The 23,732-nt window shown below is 46.4% G+C and overlaps 1 protein-coding gene across 2 annotated transcripts in view; it reads right to left on the bottom strand.

The window, feature by feature from the left end:
• PRIMPOL (primase and DNA directed polymerase) overlaps positions 1–23,732 on the bottom strand; it is a 131,250-nt gene that overhangs the window by 20,511 nt on the left and 87,007 nt on the right. For both annotated transcript variants that reach the window (XM_029584955.1, XM_029584867.1), the window contains exons 7-8: positions 22,450–22,612; positions 5,994–6,082 (exon numbers count right to left, since the gene is read on the bottom strand). In XM_029584955.1, coding sequence (XP_029440815.1) covers positions 5,994–6,082; positions 22,450–22,612 — 252 coding nt within the window. The remainder of the gene's footprint in view (positions 1–5,993; positions 6,083–22,449; positions 22,613–23,732) is intronic.

Genomic DNA, 23,732 nt, shown 5'->3' with positions numbered 1-23,732 from the left:
CAGAACTTTGACTGGCCCCTACTAGGCATGCCCAGCATGGCACTAACCCTGCAGCCAGCAGGGGTTCCCCTTCAGTCTTATTTGAAAGCTACAGGCAGTTCCAAAAAATAAAACAAAACGTTACGAACCCAACACCGCTGGATGGTGGGCGGGTTTCGTGAGGACTAACATCCTGCTGTCCTCTGAGAACACCTGTTACAGGTAAGCAATATTTGCTTTCTCACAGGACAAGCAGGATGGTAGTCCTCACATATGGGTGAGTACCGAGCTGAGGATGTCCAAACATGCACCAAATGAACCCAAAGGCGTGCAACAAGCACAACAACTAGGGTGGAATTTGGGCGAGGGCATCCTGAACCCCACCGGGCAGGCGGAAGGATGTTGGTATGTCACGTTGTAAACAGGTTACGAAGGACAGACTGGCTGAAGATGGAATCTTGTCTTCCGGCTTTGTCCAAGCAATAGTGGGCTGCAAAGGTGTGGAGAGAACTCCAGGTTGCAGCCCTGCAAATGTCAGGAAGCGGCACTGATCGTAGGTGTGCTACTGAAGTCGCCATGGCCCTCACAGAGTGTGCTTTAACACGGTCTTGAAATGGAATGCCCGCTTGCTGACAGCAAAAGGATATGCAGTCCGCCAACCAGGTGGAGAAAGTCTGCTTATCCACAGGCTTTCCTAACTTGTTAGGGTGGAAAGAGATGAACAATTGAGTGCTTTCCCTGTGAGCCGCTGTACGGGCTAGGTAAAATGCTAGAGCCCATTTATAGTCAAGGGTATGCAAAGCCTGTTCTCCTGGGTTGGCATGGGGCCTGGGAAAAAAGGTAGGTAGTATGATGGATTTGTTTAGATGAAAATCCGAGACTACCTTAGGTAAGAATTTAGGGTGAGTGCGGAGTACCGCCCGGTCCTGTAGAAGTTTAGTGTAAGGCGGATAGGTAACTAGGGCCTGCAATTCACTAACTCTGCGCGTTGAAGTGATTGCCAAAAGGAAAATCACTTTCCATGTGAGATATCGGAGTTCACAAGAGTAAAGAGGCTCGAATGGTGGTTTCATGAGCCGACTCAGAACTAGATTAAGGTCCCAAGAAGGGGCCGGAGGAAGTAATGGAGGCTTGATGTGGAGCAAGCCTTTTAAAAAGTGTGTTACAAGGGGTTGTGTATTGATAAAGGAACATCCCCGATACCTTTATGGAAGGCGGCTACCGCACTGACATGCATTCTAATGGAAGAGGTCTTTAGACCTTATTCTGACAAATGCCAAAGATAGTTCAGAAACTTTGGGATTGGACAGGAAAAGGGGTCAAGGGACTGAGAAGAGCACCATGATGTGAACCTTTTCCATTTGTAAGAGTAAGATTTTCTTGTGGAAGGCTTTCGCGAAGCAATCAAGACACGGGAAACTGGATCTGAAAGGTTAAGTGGTTGAAGTATTAACCTTTCAACATCTATGCCGTCAGGGACAAGGCTTGAAGATTGGGATGGCGTAGGCTCCCGTCGTTTTGAGTGATCAGGAGCAGGTCCTTTCCCAAGGGAATGTGCCTGTGGATGGAGAGATCCTGAAGTATTGGAAACCACACTTGGCGTGGCCAGTGAGGTGCTATCAGGATCGTGGTTCCCTTATCCTGACGTAACTTCACGAGAGTCTTCGAGAGAAGAAGTGGAGGGAATGCATAAAGCAGACCGGTTGCCCATGAGAGGAAGAATGCATCTCTGGGCTGAGAGTGTTCGCTGCGAATGAGGGAGCAGTAGTTGTCCACTTTGTGGTTCTGAGGGGACGCAAAGAGGTCTATCTGAGGATATCCCCATTGTTGGAAGATGGAGTTCACTACAGAGGGGTTGAGAGACCACTCGTGCGGTTGAAATACACAACTCAGCTGGTCTGCCAGCACATTGTCCACTCCCGGCAAGTAGGTGGCCCTGAGGTACATTGAATGGGAGAGGGCTTCCGCCCAAATCTGCGCAGCTTCCTGACACAGAAGGAAGGAGCCTGTGCCTCCCTGTTTGTTGATGTACCGCATGGCCACCTGGTTGTCCATCTGAATTAGGATGACCTGATTTGACAGGCGATCCTGAAAAGTCCTGAGAGCATATCTTATTGCTCGAAGCTCCAGGAAATTTATCTGGTGTTTGGCTTTCTCTGGAGACCAAGAGCCTTGTGTTTGCAGATCGGCTACGTCAGTTCCCCACCCGAGGTTAGAAGCGTGGGTGGTGAGAATGATTTGAGGATGCGGAACCTGGAAGGGCAATCCCTGGAGGAGATGGTTCTGATTTTTCCACCTGGCGAGAGACAGACTGAGTGAGTCAGTGACATGGACAATGGTCGACAGAGGCTGAATAGCTTGAGTCCATTGAGACCTCAAAGTCCAGTGCATGAGCCTCATGGCCAAGCGGGCCATTGGTGTGACATGGATGAGGATGCCATATATCCCAGGAGGACGAGAAATTGGTGTGCAGTCGCAGCGTGCTGAGACTGCAGTTGGTAAACAAGACATGATGGTCAGTGCTCGTTGTCGAAGCAGGAAAGCCTTTGCCTGTAAGGTGTCCAAGTCTGCCCCAATGAACGATAAGGTTTGAGATGGGACTAAGTAGGATTTGTCGTAATTGACGAGAAACCCTAACGAAATTAGTGTGCAAGGTTAGATTGAGGGACGACAGAGCAGCTTGCTGAGTGGAAGCCCTGATTAACCAGTCGTCCAGATAGGGGTAGACGTGAACACCTTGTGTCCCGAGGAATGCTGCGACGACTACGAGGCATTTTGTAAAGACTTGTGGAGCAGACGCTAGGCCGAATGGAAGCACTCTGTATTGATAGTGCTTGAGGCCTACTAGAAACCTCAGGTACTTGCAATGAGCTGGAGTTATCGCAATGTGGGTGTATGCGTCTTGGAGGTCCAGAGAGCACAGCCAGTCTCCTCTTTGTAGAAGAGGTAGAAGCGAACACAAGGTGACCATCTTGAACTTTTCTCGCTGGAGGTACTTGTTGAGGGCCATAGATCTAGAATAGGATGGACGCCTCCAAATGTTTTGGGGATTAAGAAGTACCGGGAATAGAACCCTAGGCCTTGCTGAGAGCGTGGAACGGGTTCTATTGCTCTTGACTGGAGAAGGAGGGAGACCTCTTGATCCAGAAGAATGAAGTGGTCGGACATTCTCCACGTCCGCAGAGGTGGGGAGTCCGGTGGCAGGGCGAGAAAGTTCAGATGGTAACCCTGAGCAATGATTGCCAATACCCATTGGTCAGATGTGATTGAGTGCCACATGTTGTGGAAGTGGCACAGTCGACTTCCCACTGGTGTGTGCGGCAGAGGAATCTGGCTGCTGCTCTCCAAGTGGAAGTCAAAAACCTGAAGCAGGCCCCGGCTGGGGAGCTGCTTGTGGTTTTTGTTTTCGGGTTTCGCGAGACTGAGGTTTCTGATAAGGTCTCGTAGCATGGGATCTGGCTGGTGGCGGATAGGCCTTTCTTGGACGGTAGAACAACTTCTTAGAGTCCTTTCTAAAGGGCTGCTTTGAGGAGAAGTCGGAAGGCATTGAAAAGAGCTGTTTTAGGGTCTCATGGTCTTTTAATTCGGCTACTGTCCGTTGGATCTGTTCGCTGAACAGATTATCTCCTACACAAGGCAGGTTGGACAACCTGTCTTGCACTTCTGGGCGAAGGTCAGAAGACTTGAGCCAGGCCCACTGTCTCGCCAAAATAGCAGCTGCAGACACTCTGGTAGAGGTGTCAAAAATGTCATAAGATGTTCTGATCTCATGTTTGCCTGCCTCAAACTCTTTGCTTACAAGGGTTTGTAGTTGGTCTTGGAATTGCTGAGGCAGGGAGGCTGAGAAGTCCTGTATCTGCTTAAAGATGACCCTGTTATATTGGGTCATATAAAGCTGATAGGCAGCAATTCGGGAGATGAGCATGGCCCCTTGGAATACTCGGCGACCAATGTTGTCTAGGAATTTTTGTTCCTTACCAGGAGGGGTAGATGAGTGAGGTTTTGACCGTTTAGCCCTCTTTTGTGCAGACTCTAGCACAACCGAGTGGTGATCAAGCTGCGACTTCTGAAAACCTGGGGCTGACTGTACTAAATAAGTAGTGTCAGCTTTCCTGTGTACTGGAGCAATTGTTCCTGGATTTTCCCAGTTCTTTTTGAGATCATCAAGAAGTACCTGATGGACGGGAATAGAGGTTATCACCTTGGGGGCATCCAGGAAATGAAGCAACTCCATCATCTGCTGCCTATCATCCTGTTCCGTCTGCAATTGAAAAGGAACCAATTCAGCCATTTCCTTCACAAAATTTATAAATGAGAGGTCCTCTGGAAGAGAACGCTTTCTACTCTCAGTGGGTGAAGGTGGTGAGAGTAAGTCATCGGTGTCTGATGATGTATCATCTCCCCAGGTATCATAAGGATCAACACCCTTTCCTCTAGGAAGTAGAGGGGGACAGGGTGGTTGGATACCTGAAGGTCCTTGTCTAGGCTCTGAAGGAATTATCGGAAGCACCGATGATGGCATCGAAGGAACCGGTATAGGCATCAAGGGCATCGATGGATGGCTGGGTGGCGCCGATGGACGTATCAGCACAGATGGTTGGGTCAGTGGCGAGGGGCGTATCGGCATCGATGGCTGAGGCATAACTCCGGATGGAGGAATGCGGAACGGTGTTTCTCCTCCCGATGATGCTGTCAGTGGGGAGGGCTTCGGAGTCATCAGAGACCCGGGATCCATCGGTGAAAAGGCAGCCATTAGGGCTTCCATCCTGGACAGCAGCGGTGCTAGCGCTGCTGGAATCGGGTCGATGATCGGTTCCACAGTCGGTGCCTTGTCGATGGCCTCCTGGACCATCCGGTCCAGTTCTTCTCGGAGACCTGGAGCAAGCAGCCCTGGCTCTGGAACAGAAGAAGGAGACAGAGGCATAGCCGGAGGGACCACCGTTAAAGGTGGAGTCGCGGCTCCCGATCGGGTGAGGGTTACCTCTGAGACTCGGTCGATGATTTCGCTCCCTCGATGGTCCGAGTCTTACGGTGTCTATGGCGATTTTTCTCCCTGCGATTCCCTCGATCCAAGGGGAAGTAGAGGGTGTCGATGGCTGAGAAGTCGTCGATGCCGGTCGGTCACCAGTTAGTGGTCAATGCTGGCGCGAAGTCGACGGTGCCGGTTCCGACGATGTCGATGCAATGGACGGAGTCGGGGTTTGAGCACGGAAGAGAAGTTCCATCTTCTCCATTCTGGCCTTGCGACCCTTCGGTGTCATTAGGGCACATTTGGTGGAGGTTAAGACATTGTGCTCGCGTCCTAAACACATTACACAGACTTTATGGGGGTTTATGATAGACATGGTAAGGGTACAGTCCAGGCACCGACGAAACCCCGATGCCATGAAAAAAATTTAGCTGCAGTTCGGTCGACGGCCAGAAGGCTGTGAAGGTCAAACTCGACAGTAATCGACGGGTAAAAACTTACCGGAGTACCGCGGACTTATAAAAGGTAGAAGAGGGACCCCTGTGGGGCAATTTAAATTTTAGTAATTCCATGAGGAAAATTCCTGTCAGGAATCTCTTCAGAGCTCCTTTACCGTGAGGCTACTGCTGCGCGGAAAAAAAGAAGACTGAAGGGGAATCCCTGCTGGCTGCAGGGTTAGTGCCATGCTTGCTGGGCATGCCTAGTAGGGGCCAGTCAAAGTTCTGGAAACTTTGACAGAAGTTTTCCGTGATTGGGCTCCATCCTGATGATGTCACCCATATGTGAGGACTACCATCCTGCTTGTCCTGTGAGAATGTCAGTAATTTGTCAGAATCCTGATCCCTCCAATTCCCCCCTCTTGGTTCTTCTAAGTGTTTTCCTTCCTCTTGCTCTGGTTTGCTTATAGTTTTCTTAAGAGTAGTTTTCTGAATGCTTAGGGGCCAACTCACTAAAGGTTTTATTCCTCATTCTGCATCTATGGGAAAACACTATGATAACCATTTATAACTTGGACCTGATTTAAGAAGCTATTGGAAATGCTTACCTGAAGGTCTGCACCTTTGACTGTCTAGACAAACAGACCTTTCCTTCTCTGGGATGTCAGAGGTTAGGATTTTTAGATCATCTGAAAACCTGATATAAAAAACAGACAACAATGTTGAACATTATATCTAAACCTACCAAAATGCAAAAAAGGTCTTTAGTTTATTAAACATGCTTTAAATATTAAAATACTCAGGTGTTTATTAGTTATATTTAGAAATAAATATTGTTGATCATCCTTTTTTTTTTTCTTAAAAACATATGCAAAAGGATGAATTAGGAAAAGTTTGAAACTTAGCAGTAATGTCAATTGTCAAGGCTTCAGCCTTAGCTATTAACCATTCACATAACTTTCATAAATATTCATAAGTCAATTATCTTTAAAAAGTAATACTACATGTTTGATTTTTCTTAGCTATTCTTATTGCATTGTTAATTTGGGGATTTTATTCCTTCAGGGCTTACACTGCTCACCTCATGTTTCTGGTGGAGAATATGTAGGGGGATAGGGAAGTTCCCTCCCAGTCCTCTACATCTTATACCATTGGCACATCCATGTGTGCATGCGCACACCTATGAAAATCTACTCTTTATAAAACAGTGGAAGATGATTTTATCATAAGCACACTGATCTTTATGGTTTGTGCACTCTAATATGCAACAGTCGCAAAACCATATCTTTAAGCATTACCACTTTCATACTGAAGATTAATTTTTGCCCTGTGGACAAGCAAGATTTCAGCCACAAAAGTGAGTGACATCATCCAAAGGTACAAAATCTGATAGCTCTCTCAGAGCTCTGAAAGACCAAGGTCTCTCTGAGCATGTACAGACCCTCCTGTGCAGCCATCGCTATTCAAGTCTCCTCCTAGCCTATTTTCTTCCACTAGCATGAAAGGATTGGGGTTTTTTTTTTTTTGCTCTTTCAAACTAAAGCTTCTCATTATCTCTCTACACCCATGACCTCCGTACAGTGATTCAAGCCACCCTCACCTCCAAACTTGATTACTGTAATGCCCTCCTCTTAGGGCTCCCCCTATCTTCGATAAAACCCCTCCAACTATTGCAAAATGCTACTGCAAGACTCATCACGAACACACGCAAACACGACCATATTACCCCCATCCTTAAGGACTTACATTGGCTCCCCATCCTGTCCCGCATACACTACAAAACTTTGACCATAATACACAAATCCATCCACACCCACAACTCAAACTGGCTCGACCTCCCATTCACCGCCTCCTTTTCCACCCGAGCCACCAGATCCACCAACAAAGGCACCCTACATGTTCAATCCTTGAAAACAGCTCATCTCTCCTCCACCCGCGACCGGCAGATGTGCCATCTCAATTGCCGGCTGGACCGGCAATTGAGATGGCACATCTCAATTGCCGGTCCAGCCCTCTGGAACTCCCTACCTGTCCACATGCGCCTTGAACCCTGTGCAATCAAATTCAAAAAGAAACTAAAAACACTTCTGTTCAACCATGCCTACACAGAATAGCTTTCCCTCCCCCTCCGCAGAATAGCTTTCCCTCCCCCTCCGCAGCCCCCCCCCCCTCTAGGTGACCGCCATCTCCTTATATTAAGGAGATATTCAATGTAAATTGTAAATTGTTAATTGTTATTCTCTCGTTATGACCTTCTTGTTTTCTATCCTTCATTCTGCCTATTGGTTATCCCCGCGCCCAGTTACTATCCCTGTTGAAATGTACTTTCCAACCTTGCAGTTATTATGTGAACCGGTATGATGTCCCCACAAATACCGGTATATAAAAGTTTCTAAATAAAAAATAAATAAATGTATTTCCCTTAGTGTTTCTTTGCTTTTTTTTTCTACTTGATATTTTTCATTTAAAAACCTCCTTCTGGGAAAAAAAAAAAAAGAAGTTAATTTATTTTCTTCAAAATTTAGTTTTATTTAGCATTAGTCCTCTTCAAGATCGCAGACAACAAGCTGGTGTTCAAGAGATGTTCCTGTTGCTCTTCAAAAAATAACTGTCAGATCAGAATGACCAATGTGTCTGGTGTTTATAAGCCCTCCTATTGTTTTCAACTCAATAGTTAGTTGAAGCACTCTTTGGCACAGACACCATTGTCTAAATCAAATAAAAGTACACTGTTCTCATGACTGGTGCCATGATTTTGAGTAACCTCAGCACAGAAAAGATGGTGATGTTGTCCAGTGCCTTGGTGTTGGAACATGTACACTCTGCACTGCCAGACACTTCAACTCAGAGATGGTTCCCTTCAGTGCAATCTTCCTCAGATCAAAAATGTTATCAGCAGAATCCACAAACAAAATCATAGTATTATTTTCTATGCAGAACTTCAGTTCGGAGACTTCTTTTTCAGCGCAGAAAAATCAAAATAGAACCAAACCTCCCCAGTCCTGACAATTTTGGTTCCTGGATCAGACAGACAGTTTTTCCCCTGTCATTCCAGCAACTGACTATCAGTCTATGGTTAGAAAGATGTGAATTGAATTTGCAAAAAATTTCACCAATAGCTACCTCCTCTACTCCTGGAGCAGATGACACCCATTTTAGAGTCACTGACACCTAAAATAGAAAATCAGTCTGCTATTCCACCTTTACCAGCTAAAGAAAACATATCTTGTCATGGCTCATCCCCATCTAGGGAGCAGACAATGTCAAAGGAACCTCTTATGGCACTATTTCAATTCACAGAAGGGGTTTGAATCTTATGTTTCTTCACTATTCCATTCTGATGATGATGACTCTACTGGTCTTTCATCAGATTCCCTGCTACAAATGCCTAGGAGTACATTATTTCCTCAGGAATACAGTATATCTTACTTTAGCCCAAAAGTCGGAAAAGGAGATTTCTTTCCCCTTGTACTAAAAGAAGGCGTATTTGGTTTATTAAAGTTTATTGCACCTCCAACGTTGTAATGGTTGTGATACCAATACATAAGACTACAACTGGAATTTCTGACAAGGGAGCGATAGGAATTTCAGTTAAGGATGTGTCAACACTACTTGTCTAAAACAAAACAAAACACACATTGAATATTAACTATAAAAGGTTCAATCTTGCCCAGGTCATCAAAACATTCAACTTCCTCAATCAGTGGTAGCAGAATTAGCTTTAAAAAAAAAAGGAAACAAGATCTAAAACTCATTCTAATTGCCCTCTGAGAATAGTGGATCACACAGCAAAAAATGTTTTACAGTTAAAGGAAAATTAGTTCTTACCTGTTAATTTTCATTCCTGTAGTACCACGGATCAGTCCAGACTGTGGGTTGAGCCTCCTGTCCAGCAGATGGAGACAGACCAAAACTGAAAGGGTATCTTATATCAGGACAGAGCCTACCCCTGCAGCTCTTCAGTATAACCATTGTCAAAGCAGAAAAGCATAAAGATAAACCATAATGGATCAAGTAAGTAACAAGAGAACTCAGAAAACGCTATCAAATGCAAACACTGAATGAACTCTGTAGAGGAACGCTTTGTCTGAATGTCCATTGTCCAAGAGATGCTTCCGGTGCCTCAAATTATAATCACAGATGAAAAACATTCCGTATCCTGCAAAAAGAGGAAGGACGCTTCGATTGGACAGCAGGAAGTATAGGGAAGGGTGTCTGGACTGATCCGTGGTACTACAGGAATGAAAATTAAGAGGTAAGAACTAATTTTCCTTTCCCTGTACGTACCCGGATCAGTCCAGACTGTGGGATGTACCAAAGCTTCCCTAATCAGGGTGGGACCGAGACAGTCCCACTCGAAGCACCTGCCGACCGAAAGAACCAAATACTGGCGCCTGTACATCAAGGCAGTAATGTCGAGCAAAGGTAAGCAGGGATTTCCACGTAGCGGCACTGCATATTTCCTGCGAAGAGACGGATTGGCAGTCCGCACAAGAAGTAGCCTGAGAATGCAAGGAATGGGCCTTCAAGCCCTCCGGAACTGCCCGGCCTTGGCAGATATAGGCCAACGAAATCGCCTCCTTCAACCTCCTTCAACCAGACTTCTAAGACTACGGGCAATCGTAGCCTTAGAAGCCTGGTTGCCCCTATTTGGACCACTCCACAGGACAAAAAGGTGATTGGAGACTCGAAACTCATTGGTGACCTGGAGGTAATGCAGGAGAACGCGTTTTACATCAAGGCGGTGAAGATCACTCCCAACCAGACCTGCTATATCCTCAGGAGAGAAAGCGGGAAGTTCCACCGACTGATTGACATGAAAGGAAGAAACAACCTTCGGCAAGAAGGAGGGTACAGTCTTGAGAGAAACTCCAGAATCAGAAAACCGCAGAAAGGGCTCCCGACAGGACAACACTTGAATTACCGACACTCGTCTGGCAGAGCAGATAGAAACCAGGAAAACTGTTTTGAGTGTCAGGTCCTTAAGAGTAGCCCGACGGAGAGGTTTGAAAGGAGCCTCAGAGAGCCCAAAGGACTAAATTAAGACTCCACGAAGGACAAGTGGCCCGGATGGGCGGCTTCAAATGCTTGGCGCCCTTAAGAAAACAAACATCCAGGTGTGAAGATACTGCGTGACCATCAACGTTACCTAAGAGAGAACCGAGAACGGGCACTTGGACGTGCAATGAGCTGAGTGAAAGACCCTTGGAGAGGCCCTTCCGGAGGAAGGAAGAATCACCGAAACTGTAGCAGAACGAGCCAAGACACCAGATTCTGCACAGACATTCTCGAAAACCTTCCAAACACGGACATAGGCGAGCGAGGTAGAAGTCTTGTGGGTGCGCAGTAGAGTGGATATAACTTCTTCTTTGTATCCTTTCTTTCTTAGTCTCCGCCGTTCAAAAGCCAGGCCGCTAGACAGAAGCGATCCGCCTGGTCGAAAAATACAAGACCCTGCCGGAGAAGACGCAGAAGATGACTGAAACGGAGAGGGCCGTCCGTCGCCAGATTTACCAGATCCGCGAACCACGGTCTGTGGGGCCATTCGGGAGCTACGAGGATGACCGGCCCCCTGTGAAGCTCTACTCTTCTGAGGACCTTTCCCACTAGGGGCCAAGGAGGGACTAGAGCATCTACTCCTTCCGAGCAGTGCTCCCTCCAGTGGCTGAAGAACCTGGGAGCTTTGGCATTGCCCAAGGTTGCCATCAGGTCCAGGTGAGGAGGGCCCCACCTGCTGACAATCAGCTCTATCGCTCCGGACAACTCTCACATGCCCAGATCGAGATGCTGTTGACTCAAGAAATCGGCTTGCACATTTTTTCTTGCCCGCTATGTGAGAAGCTGCCAGGCGCTCCAGGTGGCACTCCACCCAGGCAAAGAGCTTGCTGGCTTCTAGGGCCATCAGGAGACCCTTGGTACCCCCCTGTTGATTGATATAAGCCACCGTGATGGAATTGTCTGAGAGCACCCGCACTGCCCTGCGGCGAATCAGCGGAAGGCTTTGAGAGCCAGACGAACCACCCAGGCCTCCAGGCGATTGATGTGCCAGCGGGATTGGACCGGGGACCACTTTCCCTGATGAGATTGAGACTGGCAGACTGCTCCCCACCCGGAGAGGCTGGCATCTGTCGTTACTACAATCCACTGCGGGGTCTGTAAGGAGATTCCTTTCAGAAGGTGCTTGAGCGATAGCCACCACTGTATGTCGCTGATGGTAGAGTCAGAGAGCGGGAGAGTTGTCCGAAACTGTTCCAAGACTGGTTTCCAGCGGGATAGCAAAGCTTTCTGTAATGGACGCATATGCGCAAAAGTCCAGGGGACCAGGTTGATAGTGGAAGCCATGGTCCCCAGAACTTGGAGGTAGTCCCATGCTATAGGAAGAGGCAGAAAAAGGAGATTTCGGACTTGGTCCACCAGCTTGAATGCTCGAACATCCGGAAGGAATACCTTGCCGACTCGAGTATCGAAGTGAGCCCCCAGGAATTCCAAGACCTGGGAGGGCCGCAGATTGCTCTTGGGAAAGTTGACTATTCACCCCAGCGAAGTGAGGAGAGCTAGGACGCAGTCGACTGCCAGCTTGCATAGTGTCTCTGACTTGGCCCGCACTAGCCAATTGTCCAGATAAGGTTGGATCAGGACTCCTTCCTGTCGGAGAGCGGCTGCCACCACCACCATGACCTTGGTAAATGTGCGTGGTGCTGTGGCGAGACCGAAGGGCAGAGCCTGGAACTGAAAGTGCTGGCCCAAGATGTCGAAACGGAGATACCTCTGATGCTCGGACTGGATTGGGATGTGTAAGTAGGCCTCCATCAAGTCCAGAGAGGCCAGATATTCTTCGGGGTGAACAGCTGCTATTACCGCCCTCAGGGTCTCCATCCGAAAATGAGGCACCTTGAGGGCCTGGTTGACTCTCTTGAGATCCAAAATGGGGCAGAAAGAACCGTCCTTTTCGGTACCACAAAGTAGATGGCATATTGGCCGGCGCCTTGGTCCTCCGTCGGGACTGGGACTATGGCCCCCAACCCTTGCAGTCTGACGAAAGTCTGGGATACGGCAGCCCGCTTCCAATGTCCGCACGGGGAGACTATGTGCAGATCCATTAGGTCTCGAGCAAATTCTAAAGCATAGCCTCTCTCGATTATCTCGAGGACCCACTGATCCGACGTGATTTTGGCCCATTCCTTGAGGAAGAGAGATAGACGACCACCTAAGTTTGGAATGGAGGAATGGGCCGGTTGAATCTCATTGGGAGGCAGGCTTGGCGGTGGAATGCTGTGGGATGCCATCTCAGAAGGCGCCCTCAAAAGGACTGAGACCAGGGCTGAGATCTGGAGGAGGAGTTTCCCCTAGAGAAAGCCCCTCTCACCTGAGGATTATATCTTCGCTGACCCCGGAAGCGGGTACGTGTAGGGAAGAAGGCTCTCAACTATTTCAGGCTGTCTTCAGGTAGTTTATAAACCTTGTTCTCACCCAAGGATTTAATAAGCTGCTCTAGGTCCTCGCCAAAAAACAACTTACCTTTAAAAGGAAGCGTGCCCAACTGCGTCTTGGAAGAGGAGTCAGCCAACCAATTACGAAGCCAGAGAAGCTGTCTGGCCGAGACCGCTGAAGCCATTGCTTTTGCTTGGACGCGGAACAAGTCGTAAAGGGCATCCGCCCCATACGCTATAGTGCCTTCCAACCTTTCAAGCTGCTCTGCCTCTGCAGATGGGAGGTCCTGGGTGCTGAGCAATTGTTGAACCCACCTAAGGCTTGCCTGCTGCATGAGACTGCTGCAGATCGACGCCCGAACTCCCAAGGCCAAGACTTCGAAGATGCGCTCAAGATAGAATTCTAGCTTGCGGTCTTGAACATCCTTCAGGGCCATAGCACCCACCACTGGAATGGTGGTGTGCTTGGTGACTGCAGACAGAGAAGAATTCACCTTAGGAATTTTCAGCATGTCCAGGCACTCCTTGGGAAGAGGATAGAGCTTGTCCATAGCCCTCCCCACTCGAAGCCCCGACTTGGGAGCTTCCCATTCCAGGAGAAGCATCAGCTTGTGCATGGGATGGAAGGGGAAAGTGCGCGGAAGAGCCCGCCAGGTCTGGGTCCACGCAAGCCGGCATAGCGGCCTTGAGCACATCCACTGAAGGACTCTTAATTCCCAGCTCCTGAATGATGAAAGGAATGAGCGGATCCAGTTCCTCCCTCTGAAATAAGTGAAGAACTCATGGGTCATCCCCCTCGAGAAGGGGTGGTGGCCCCGACAAATCCGCACCCGGATCCGGAACCGCCAATGGAGCAGGAGGATCCGGGGGGGGGGGGGGGGGGACGGGGACCCAGGGACCACCCACACTCTGATAGACCCCTGCGCATCTGGAACCGCAGGAGCGGGCGATGGGGGGCATCCGAGGGATTTTAGGGGGAGGGGGACCTGGGGAGGGTCCACCTCCTCTTGCAAGCTAGCCAAGTAAAATTTGTGCCTGAGAAGCACAAAATCAGAACATAAACGAGTTCTGGATTTCCCGGGGGGAGGGATTGGGGAGGGGGGTCAGTACCCTCAGCAGGAGACTGCATGGGGTTCAAATCGGGGGGGGGGGGGGGTGAGACAGTAAAATCAGGTTCCTCTGAGTCCTGCAGCCCTGTAACAGGAGCTGCCGATATTCCCAAGATGGCTGCCGTTCCCGCGTTTAGAGGACCTGCCCTGGGTTACTGATCTATTCGCTGCCGGGGAGGGGCCTTCTCCCCCCAGCAGACACCCCAAACACAGCCCTTCATGGGAGAGCCGAATCAAAGACTCCCCCCCACAGGCAAGACAAGTTAGAACGCGGTATGTAGAGAATCACGAGGCAGAGAAAAAAATTAGAATCAGCTGAGCTGCAGTGCCTGAAGGAGCATGAGCAGGAGAATGAACCGTGCCCGCCCCTTTCTCTAAACAGCTGCTGAGGTAAGACGGGCACCCAATCGATTTTAACTTTTTTTTTTTTTTTTAACTGAGTAGTGCAGGGGAATGAATCATCCCTGCTGGCAGCGCAGGGGAATAAAGCGTCCCAGTAGAGAGACAGCTGACTAGAGGGAGTGACTGGACCACCAGTATCACCCCACAGCAGAGGTACACTGGGAATAGGGAGCCTAGGCTGTATCAAACAAGGGGCAAAGCCCCCCTAGGCTCCCCAAGAGTCAGGAGACAGTTCTGACTCCTGAAGAAAAAAGTCAAACTTTTTTTTATAAACTTAATTTAAAGAAACAATAATACTTGCTTGATCCTGACAAAATTAGAGTAAGAAAAGCCCCAAGGGCTAAGGAAGAAAAACCAGGGAGCCGCAGGGTGAGCTGCCTGCATCTGCTGGAGACAGACAAATACTGAAGGGCTGCAGGGTAAGCTCTGTCCTGATATAAGATACCCTTTCAGTTTTGGTCTGTCTCCATCTGCTGGACAGGAGGCTCAACCCACAGTCTGGACTGATCCGGGTACGTACAGGGAAATTATTTTTAGAACAGCTACACATCATTAAGGTACATTACATATATTCTTCATTATAGAAACTACAGGATACAACATAATAGCTTCCAACAGATTTCAAGTAGTGTTTCATATCAACTATCCATGGAGCTGAAGAATGTGGTAAGCATCTCATCAGATCAAAATATGAGGTTTATGATACTTCTTCCAGGATGTCAGAAATAGCCATTCAAGCGAGAAGAGTAGCTTAGCTTCACTAGGATGTACATGAAAAAACTTGCTGATGTTCTATGTACAAGAGATGATCTCTTTGGAGAAAAGACAAAAGAAGCAGTAGATCTTAAGCATTACTGTGCTATTCTGCTTATATTAGCAGTAGCAGTGACAGTACAACCTTCTAAATCTAGAAAGATCCAACCTCGATATTACAAAGGGCAGTACTTCTGCTAAAGGAAGAGACATCAGCCTTATCCCTTCCAACAACTTGCACCTTTAGCAGCAACAGCAGCAGCCCAGGCAACAAATCAAAAAAGAGTACAAACCAAAACCTTGCAGTTCTCTCAAACCAGAATTTTTTACTACAGCAAACAGAATTCTTGTTAGCCTTAGACAGTCTTTCACTGGGGGAGAGGAAAACTCCAGCACTTTATTCCTGCATGGTCTTTGATCACAACAAATTGTTGGGTATTAAAAATTAAACAGCAAGGGTACTGTTAAAATGTCAGATCTCTCCTTCTCAAACAATCCTCCAAGGAGGCACTGACTTGTCTTGTTGCAGAACAAATCAAACTTCTACAACAAGAACTAACAAAACTAACCTCAGCAAATGCAGTAGAATCTGTTCCAATACATAAAAGAACACAGGTTTCTATGTCAAGTACTCTCTAATTCCAAAAAAGGCAGGATGTCTGCATCCTAAACTTCAGAAACCTCAGCATGCATCCATAAAAGGGAACGTTCTAAATGAATTCCTTAAGTATTATCCTTCTTCAGCTGGAGATCAATGATTGGCTATCTCCCAAGATCTCAAGGATGCATACACATACATTCCAATTCACAAAAATTACAGAAAATTTCTGGGCAAAAACTCATAATTTTCACCAAGAAAATCCAAATAACAAAATTGAAGGGCTACTGTCCTCACTCAATACAATCAAACATACACAATATGTGAGGATTAATTATGTCTTAACATTTCGTCCGTTTATTTTTCACCCTCAGAAATTGGTATCAGACTGCGTGCTCAATCGCTTAGGCTCTTGCCCTATACAGGGCAACAACCTCTTTCATGATGGCAATGGCACTAGAATAGTAACTTCATTGCAATGTCGGGAGGGTAGAATTTTAGCAGTCACACATATATATTGGTGGATAGCACTGCCTGTCAGGCAGTTGATTTGGATACTTACGGGACAAGTTCACACAACGGTGCGGAGAGGTTGTCATGAATTTGGCAAGATAAGTAAAACATTTTTAAAACGATTAAAAAGTTAAAAATTGGTATATAAAATAATAAGAGTACATTAGTGAAATTGGTAAATGAAGTTACTATTCTAGTGCCATTGCCATCATGAAAAAGGTTGTAGCCCTGTATAGGGCAAGAGCCTAAGCGATTGAGCACGCAGTCTGATACCAATTTCTGAGGGTGAAAAACAAATGGATGAAATGTTAAGACATAATTAATCCTCACATATTGTGTATGTTTGACAAAAACTCATAATAAAATTTTTTTTAAATACATCCAAAGCAGGGAGCCTGTGAGGGAGTTGGTTGGACCATTAGATGATCAAGGGGTTAAAGGGGCACTTAAGAAAGATAAGGCCATCACAGAAAGACTAAATGCATTCTTTGCTTAGGTGTTTACAGATGAGGATGTTGGGGAGTTACCCATTTTGGAAATGGTTTTCAAGGATGACTATTCAGATGACCTGACTCAAATCATGGTGAACCTGGAAGATGTAGTAGGCCAGATTGACAAACTGAAGAGCAGCAAATCACTTGGAATGGATGGTATACATCCTAGGGTTCTGACAGAACTCAAAAATGAAATTTCATACCTATTACCAGTAATTTTTAACTTATCATTAAAATCATCCGCTATACCTGAAGACTGGAAGATGACCAATGTAACCCCAAAATATAAAAAGGGCTCCAGAGGTGATACAGGAAACTATAGATTAGTGAGCCTGACTTCAGTGCCAGGAAAAGTTATGAAAAAGTATTATAAAAAATAAATCACAGAACATATAGACAGACATGATTTAATGGTGGATAGCCCGTATGGATTTACCCAAGGTAAGTCTTATCTCAAATCTACTATAATGTTTTGAAGGGGTGACTTGGTAGATGTGGTGAATTTGGATTTTCAGAAGACATTTTACAAAGTCCCTCATGAGAGGCTTCTAAGAAATCTAAAAAGTCATGGGATAGGAAGAGATGTCCTTTTGTGGATTGCAAATTGGTTAAAAGACAGGAAACAGTAGGATTAAATGGTCTGTTTTCACAGTGGGAAAAAGGTAAACAGTGGAGTGCCTCAAGGATCTGTACTTGGACCTGTGCTTTTAATATATTTATAAATGATCTGGAAAGAGCTACCAATAATAAGGTGATCAAATTTGCAGATGACAAAATTAAAAAGATTAGTTAAATCACAAGCAGATTGTGATAAATTGCTGGAGGACCTTGTGAGGCTGGAAGATTGGGCATCCATTTGGCAGGTGAAATATATGAAGTGCAAGGTGATGCACATAGGGGAAAATAACCCATGCTGTAGCTACATGATGTTAGGTTCCATTTTAGGAGTTACCACTCAGGAAAACAATCTGGACATCATAGTTGATATTACATTGAAATTGTCGGCTCAGTGTGCTGTGTCAGCCAAAGAAGCAAACAGAATGTTAGTAATTATTAGGAAGGGAATGGCAAATTGTTCAATGGTTAGACCACACCTTGAATACAATGTGCAATTCTGGTCGCCACATCTCACAAAGATATAGTTTTCACTCAATGCACAATTAAGCTCTGGAATTCATTGCCAGAGGATGTGGTTAAGGCAGTTAGCTTAGGTGAATTTAAAAAAGGTTTGGATAAGTTGCTAGAGGAAAAGTCCATAAACTGCTATTAATCAAATTGACTTAGGGAACAGCTACTGCTTATTACTGTCATGAGATTTATTTACTTTTGGGTATTTGCCAAATACTTGTATCCTGGATTGGCCACTGTTGAAAACTGGATACTGAGCTTGATAAACCCTCAGTCCGAACCAGTATGGCAACTTCTTATGACTTTCTGTCAAGGTGGTGGTATCTCAATTCAAGAAAGAATGGGGTAAGCACTCGGGATCTCTGAGTGGTAGGGATTTTAGAGTTTAGTAGTTGGTGTGGATGGGCAGTATGGTCTCTTTCTGCCATCATGTTTCTAAAATGATGTTTTGACTGGACTGAATACAACACAATTAGTATTAATGTAATACTAATTTGTACCAATGAGAAACTGAAATGTACAAACTGACACAATTCAACCCTCAAAGGAGAACTTTATACCCTAGGGCAGTAGTTCCCAACATGTGGTCCACGGACTCCTAGGGGTCCGCCAGACCATATCAGAAGGGTCCACAAAATGCATGAGGAAACAGAAAAACCCGCACCAAGAAGAGGCCAGACAGGCTGCCACAGACACCAATCTGCAGGGGCCACCAAAAAGAAAGCCCAACAGGCCTCCGGCAAACTTCATCCCGCAGGTGCACCCCTTCTCGCTGGCAGCTGAAGACTGAAGGAAGCAGCAAGCCCGCCGACTCACCCCATCCTGCTAGTGGCCGAGTAATGGAGGCCACACAGCCTCTGGTGCATCATATCACGCTGGCAATCAAAGACTACAGAAGGCCACACTGCTGGCTTACCACTTCCCGCTGGCAGCCGAGGAATGCAGGAGGCTGCTGGGCCACCAGCGCACCCTATCGCTCAGCGGCCAAAGACCGTAGGAGGCCACAGGGCTGCTGGATAACCCCATACCACCAGCAGCCTGAGTAAGAGGGAGGCCACTGGACCCCTCCCCCCCCAACAGATTCCAGGACAAAGAGAGGGAGCAGCCTGAGTGAAAGAGGGTGTGTAAAGCTTGTATGCCTGTGTGAACTAGCAGAGGAGGCTGGTATGTATGTGTGTGTGAATGAGAGAAGGAGCCTGTGTGAGAGAGATCATGAGTGTTTGAGAGGGAGGATATGTGTGTAAGAGATTGCGTGTATGAGAGAGGGTGAGTGTAATTGTGTGTGTATGAGAGGAAGCATATGTGTTTGTATGAGCATGTGTGTGCATGAAGAGCATGTGTGTATGAGAGAGGGAGCATGTGTATATTATATTTGGGGGCTCTCAGGACTACCCTGTGAGTCACTGCACTCACCATCACTGCTGACTGATGAAGCTGGAGGCTTCCCATCGTGGCAGAATGCCATTGCCACATGCTGCTGACCACCGCTGATGCCATTAAGTTGCTGCCTTCCCTCAGGTGCACATGCTTAAATGCACGCATGATGGAGGCCGCAATGAGCGACACCTCCCGATGACATCAACTTGATTGGTCTATTTAAAGGCCCTGCATTACCTAGCCTCAGCAATGGGTCACCTGCCTCACAGAATGTGTTGCTTACTTGTTCTTGGTTCCTATTCTCCCATGTTCCTGAGTCCAGTCTTGCTTTCCAGCCTTGCCTCGTCCAGGCTTGTCTCCTCCAAGCCTTGCTTTGTCCTATCCATCTTGTGCAGTGTCTTCAGCGTGTCTTTGTCCATCCTTGGCCTGACTCTCCGGATCTTGACCTCTTGCTTGGACCTGACCATGATTGCCTGCCACCTGGCCTGACCACTTTTGTTAGCCAACTGCACCGACCTTGCCCTGTTCTCTGACTATGCTAGTCTGCTACCTGCCCTAACTCCACTGTGCCTTTGGACTCTAGTTCTCTTCACCGCCCTAGAGACCTGCCTAAGTCCTGCCAACCACCAGAACCCAAGGGCTCAACCTGCGGGGAAGGCGGCTGATATAAGTGAAGCTCCAGATTGTTCCACTACAGGATGCGTTTGTCATCTGCCGGTGTAGGCCTCAAGAGTTCACCCTTGAGGCTGCATCAACTATGCCACAGCACGAAGGGCTCACACACCTGCTACCCTTCACAGTGTGAAAGAGAAAGCCTGTGTGTATGAAAAAGGGAGTGTGTGTGTGTATAAGAGAGAGCATGTATGTGTGAGAGAGACCATGTGTGTATTACAGAGAGGAAGCGTGTATGGGCACATGTGTGAATGAAAGCGAGGGCATGTGTGTGAGAGTGAGAGAGAATGTGCAAGTGAGAATGATTGTATGTATATGAGGAAACAATTTGTGCATCCCTCTCCCCATACTTACTAATTCACGGCAATTTAAGGGTGACTGGAAATCAAAAGATCCCCAGGTATGGAAAGTGGAAAATTTTAAAATCCTTAGTTTTATTGTTGGCTGTTATTTGATGTGGCTGATGTTTTGAAATATTTTATTGTGATTGGGAAATTTACTTTAAATGAGTTTTAAATTATGGGATGCTGTAAATGTAAGTTATTTTGAAATTCTTTTACTAGAATGGTTTTACAATTATTGATATTTTCTATTTCTTGATTGTATTTGATGTTTTGAGCAATGGTGATGTTTGTTTTTTCACTGTTGCAATCTATACGGAGTCTGGCTTTTTGCAGTTTTTATCTGCACATTTGTATTTATACTCTGTATTTGGAGAGTCTGTGTTCTGCATATATGACTTAGGCAAGGTATTCTGCTAGCAATGGTTTCTAAATAGGGATCTATAGCAGCCTAATTTGTCCTGTTTTCCTAATAGGTAGAGTATTGATATTTTAGGACCTGGCACAATGGTGCAGTGCTGCCTTTTCATAGGTAAGGTTCTTACTGTTTGAGTCTGGTATAGCAAGTTTTCTTTAGGCTCAGAGTATATTTTTTGCAGGATTTTGAATTATACAATGTTCCTGGTAGTGGAGGGAGTTTGCGTTGCTGTTACTGAGGTGAAATCAGAATTTGATTTTTATGTTTTTATGGTGAGTGGTAAGGGGAAAGTCCTTGTTCTGCCCTACACCCTTTGTTGGGGGAGTTTCTGTGAACACAGGGTATTATAGAATATGATGTGCAGGCTTTATATTGGGATTTGTCCCACTCCTATCTAGAAAACCTTTTGATTGATGCTCTTGAATAATTCTAATGGTAGTTTTACCAGATGGTTAAAACTGGCAAGGTTTTTTTTTTTTTTTTATTTTACTTAGAAGGTTCTTTTATCTAGAGAGACCACTGACTTGCATGCACATTACCTTGCGACAATGGTGCAAAATGTTTTGTAGCAGCACCTCTTGCTTTTTGAGCGGGTTGTCTGTTCTTTGCATATATGGAACTTGGCAACAGGCAAGTGTGGAGAGAGCCATTGGACCCCCACCAAGATCAAACTAACTTTACCTGTCACAGGTGATTTTCTTTAAAAATCATAATTTAAAAAAAACTTGTTTGGGGGAGTTTTGGGAGGGAAATGTGTGCACCAAAACTCTCTCCACATCTCCTTTATTCTGACATGGGCCTGTCTTAAAACATTCCTCCTTCCCCTTTCCCCACCAGTCTCTCACCATCTGTCTGTGCTTCACAGGCCATCCCAACCAGTCCCCATCTCTCACTCCCGAATCTAGTCCAGCTCCTCCAGTTGTTCTCTTTCTCCTCCTGCCAGTCTCTGTCTCCCTCCCCCACCAGTTCATCCTCACCAGTCCAACCCTGTCAGTCTCTCTCTCACTCTCCTCACCAATCTCCCACCAGTCTCTCTCCCTCCATCCCCACAGTCCATTTCTAACAGTCTCATTCTTCCTCCACCAGTCTCTTTCTTGCCAATCTGTCTCTCTCTCCCATCCTCCACCAGTCCATTCCTTGCAATTGATTCAGATTCAGTCATTTATCTGTATGGCTGCCTGTAGCTACACCACAAGTTGTTGAAAATCAGGACATTCTTGCAAATTTATTGTTGTGCTTTGCAATTGTATGTATTCAGTTTATATCAGAAAGTATTATTTAATCAGTTTTATATATTACAAATGAGTCAGGGTGCATAATTATTTCAATTTTATTACATTAATAACTTTTCCATATATGGCATATTACTGCAGGTAAAAATGAAAGAGAAGCATGTGGAGATCCGCACAAAATTTGGAGGTCAAAAAGGGTTCCACACTCCCAAAAAGGTTGGGAACCCTTGCTCTAGGGTCCACATTTTGTAGATATGACAACTGATATTAGAATCCTAGCCAGTTTCCCACTCAAAGGGTTAACCATCTTGGGACCATCGTATCAGGTGATTATTAGCACCTAAGGTATCAATTCATTCGCTATATTTATTACTCATAAGCCTTTGGTCATTTCTTAGATTGTGATCTATATTGAGAAAGCAAAAATATAAAAATACAAGTAAACTTTAATTAGATATATTCTGGCTATTTCACACACACGTCTAGGACAATGAGAAAATGTGCACATAAGAGAAATCATTCTATTGGAAAACAGTTTTACCATTTTAATATCTACATTCCAATGTGCAAGGACCTCAGAGGAGATATTTTTGTTACCTGACATTGCTGACCAAAGAGGAAAAGAAAAATTGTTGTTCCACAGAAACATTCTTCTGAGGTTTAGGAACAAATTTATTATCTTCTGCTAGTTCAAGAAATATGTTCTTCCTCCGTTTTGAGGACTTGTACAAACGGAAGTTTCTGTTTTTCGTATACACCGCTGTAGAGAGAGAACAAAATATTTCAAATATTTATAGTGGTTGGGTCACATGGTTGCATTCAGTAAACCATAACATGTGACTGGAAACGGTTTGCTTAATAAGGATGTAGAAATGCTGCCAGAACCAAAAACCCGTTCCCTGTACGTACCGGATCAGTCCAGACTCCTAGGTTATGCCTCCACACCAGGAGGTGGAAACAGCAAAACTTGACAAGCTCCACTATATACGCCAGGGTGCCACCCACAGCCTGTCAGTATTTCTCTGTTTCCAGCAGGTGGTAGGGGTGCATAGCTCACAGCCTGGATAGAATAATATTAAAAGAAAGAGGTTTGGATAAGTGAGAGGATAGTTAGGCTTCTTGTTCTGACTGTTTTCTTTTCCTGATTCAATTAAGTTTAAAAAAAAAAAAAAAAAAAAAAAAGGATTTTTGTTGTTTTTCAGGTTGAAGAAATGGTCCGTGCTCCCAGGAGGCTGCCAGGTCCTGAGAGGGCCATCCCTCCTGGTAGAGCAGTTTGCTGGGGCTAGGGGTTGAGAACCCCACTTCCCAGAGCCCAGCCGGGGTGATACCGGGGAGCCCGGCTCACTCACCTCAGCCGGACCGACCGATTCAGCACTCGAGGGACAGCGCCGGTGAGTTGAAAAAAAAAAAAAAGTTTTCTTCCTCGCGGCGATTCTCCGACGCTGCAGGCGGCGTGTATTTTTACTTTTCTTCACCCCCCCCCTCTCTGCGAGCGTTTTCGCGGGTTTTTGAGGCCTTTTTTCGATCCTTGCAGGGGCAGGCATGCCACGTGACGCGGCCTGCGGGTTCAGAAGCGTGCGCCTCTCGCGGGATGGGCTGTGCTCAGCCTGCATCCCTGGGGGCGAGGGACCATCGGGGGCGATTCAGGGAGTTTTGGTGCGGCGGACGTCCTTGTCGATCGCGGTGGGCACGCAATCCTCTCCGGTTCCCAAGTCAGCTAGAAGGAGCGCGGGAACTCCCGCCATTTTGCCGCCGACTCCTGCGGTATCCGGGCCGTCCGGGGAGGGGCCCAGGGATTCCCCCCCTTTCCCCTCAGCGGCCAGTTTCCAGATCAGCTTCCCCCACGGGGCGGGGGATGGGCCAGGATACCAGCACGGATT

Source organism: Rhinatrema bivittatum, chromosome 1, assembly GCF_901001135.1.
Source record: "Rhinatrema bivittatum chromosome 1, aRhiBiv1.1, whole genome shotgun sequence".
In the NCBI taxonomy this organism is placed as follows: Eukaryota; Metazoa; Chordata; class Amphibia; order Gymnophiona; family Rhinatrematidae; genus Rhinatrema; species Rhinatrema bivittatum.
This window is presented reverse-complemented; position numbering and strand designations above follow the sequence as displayed.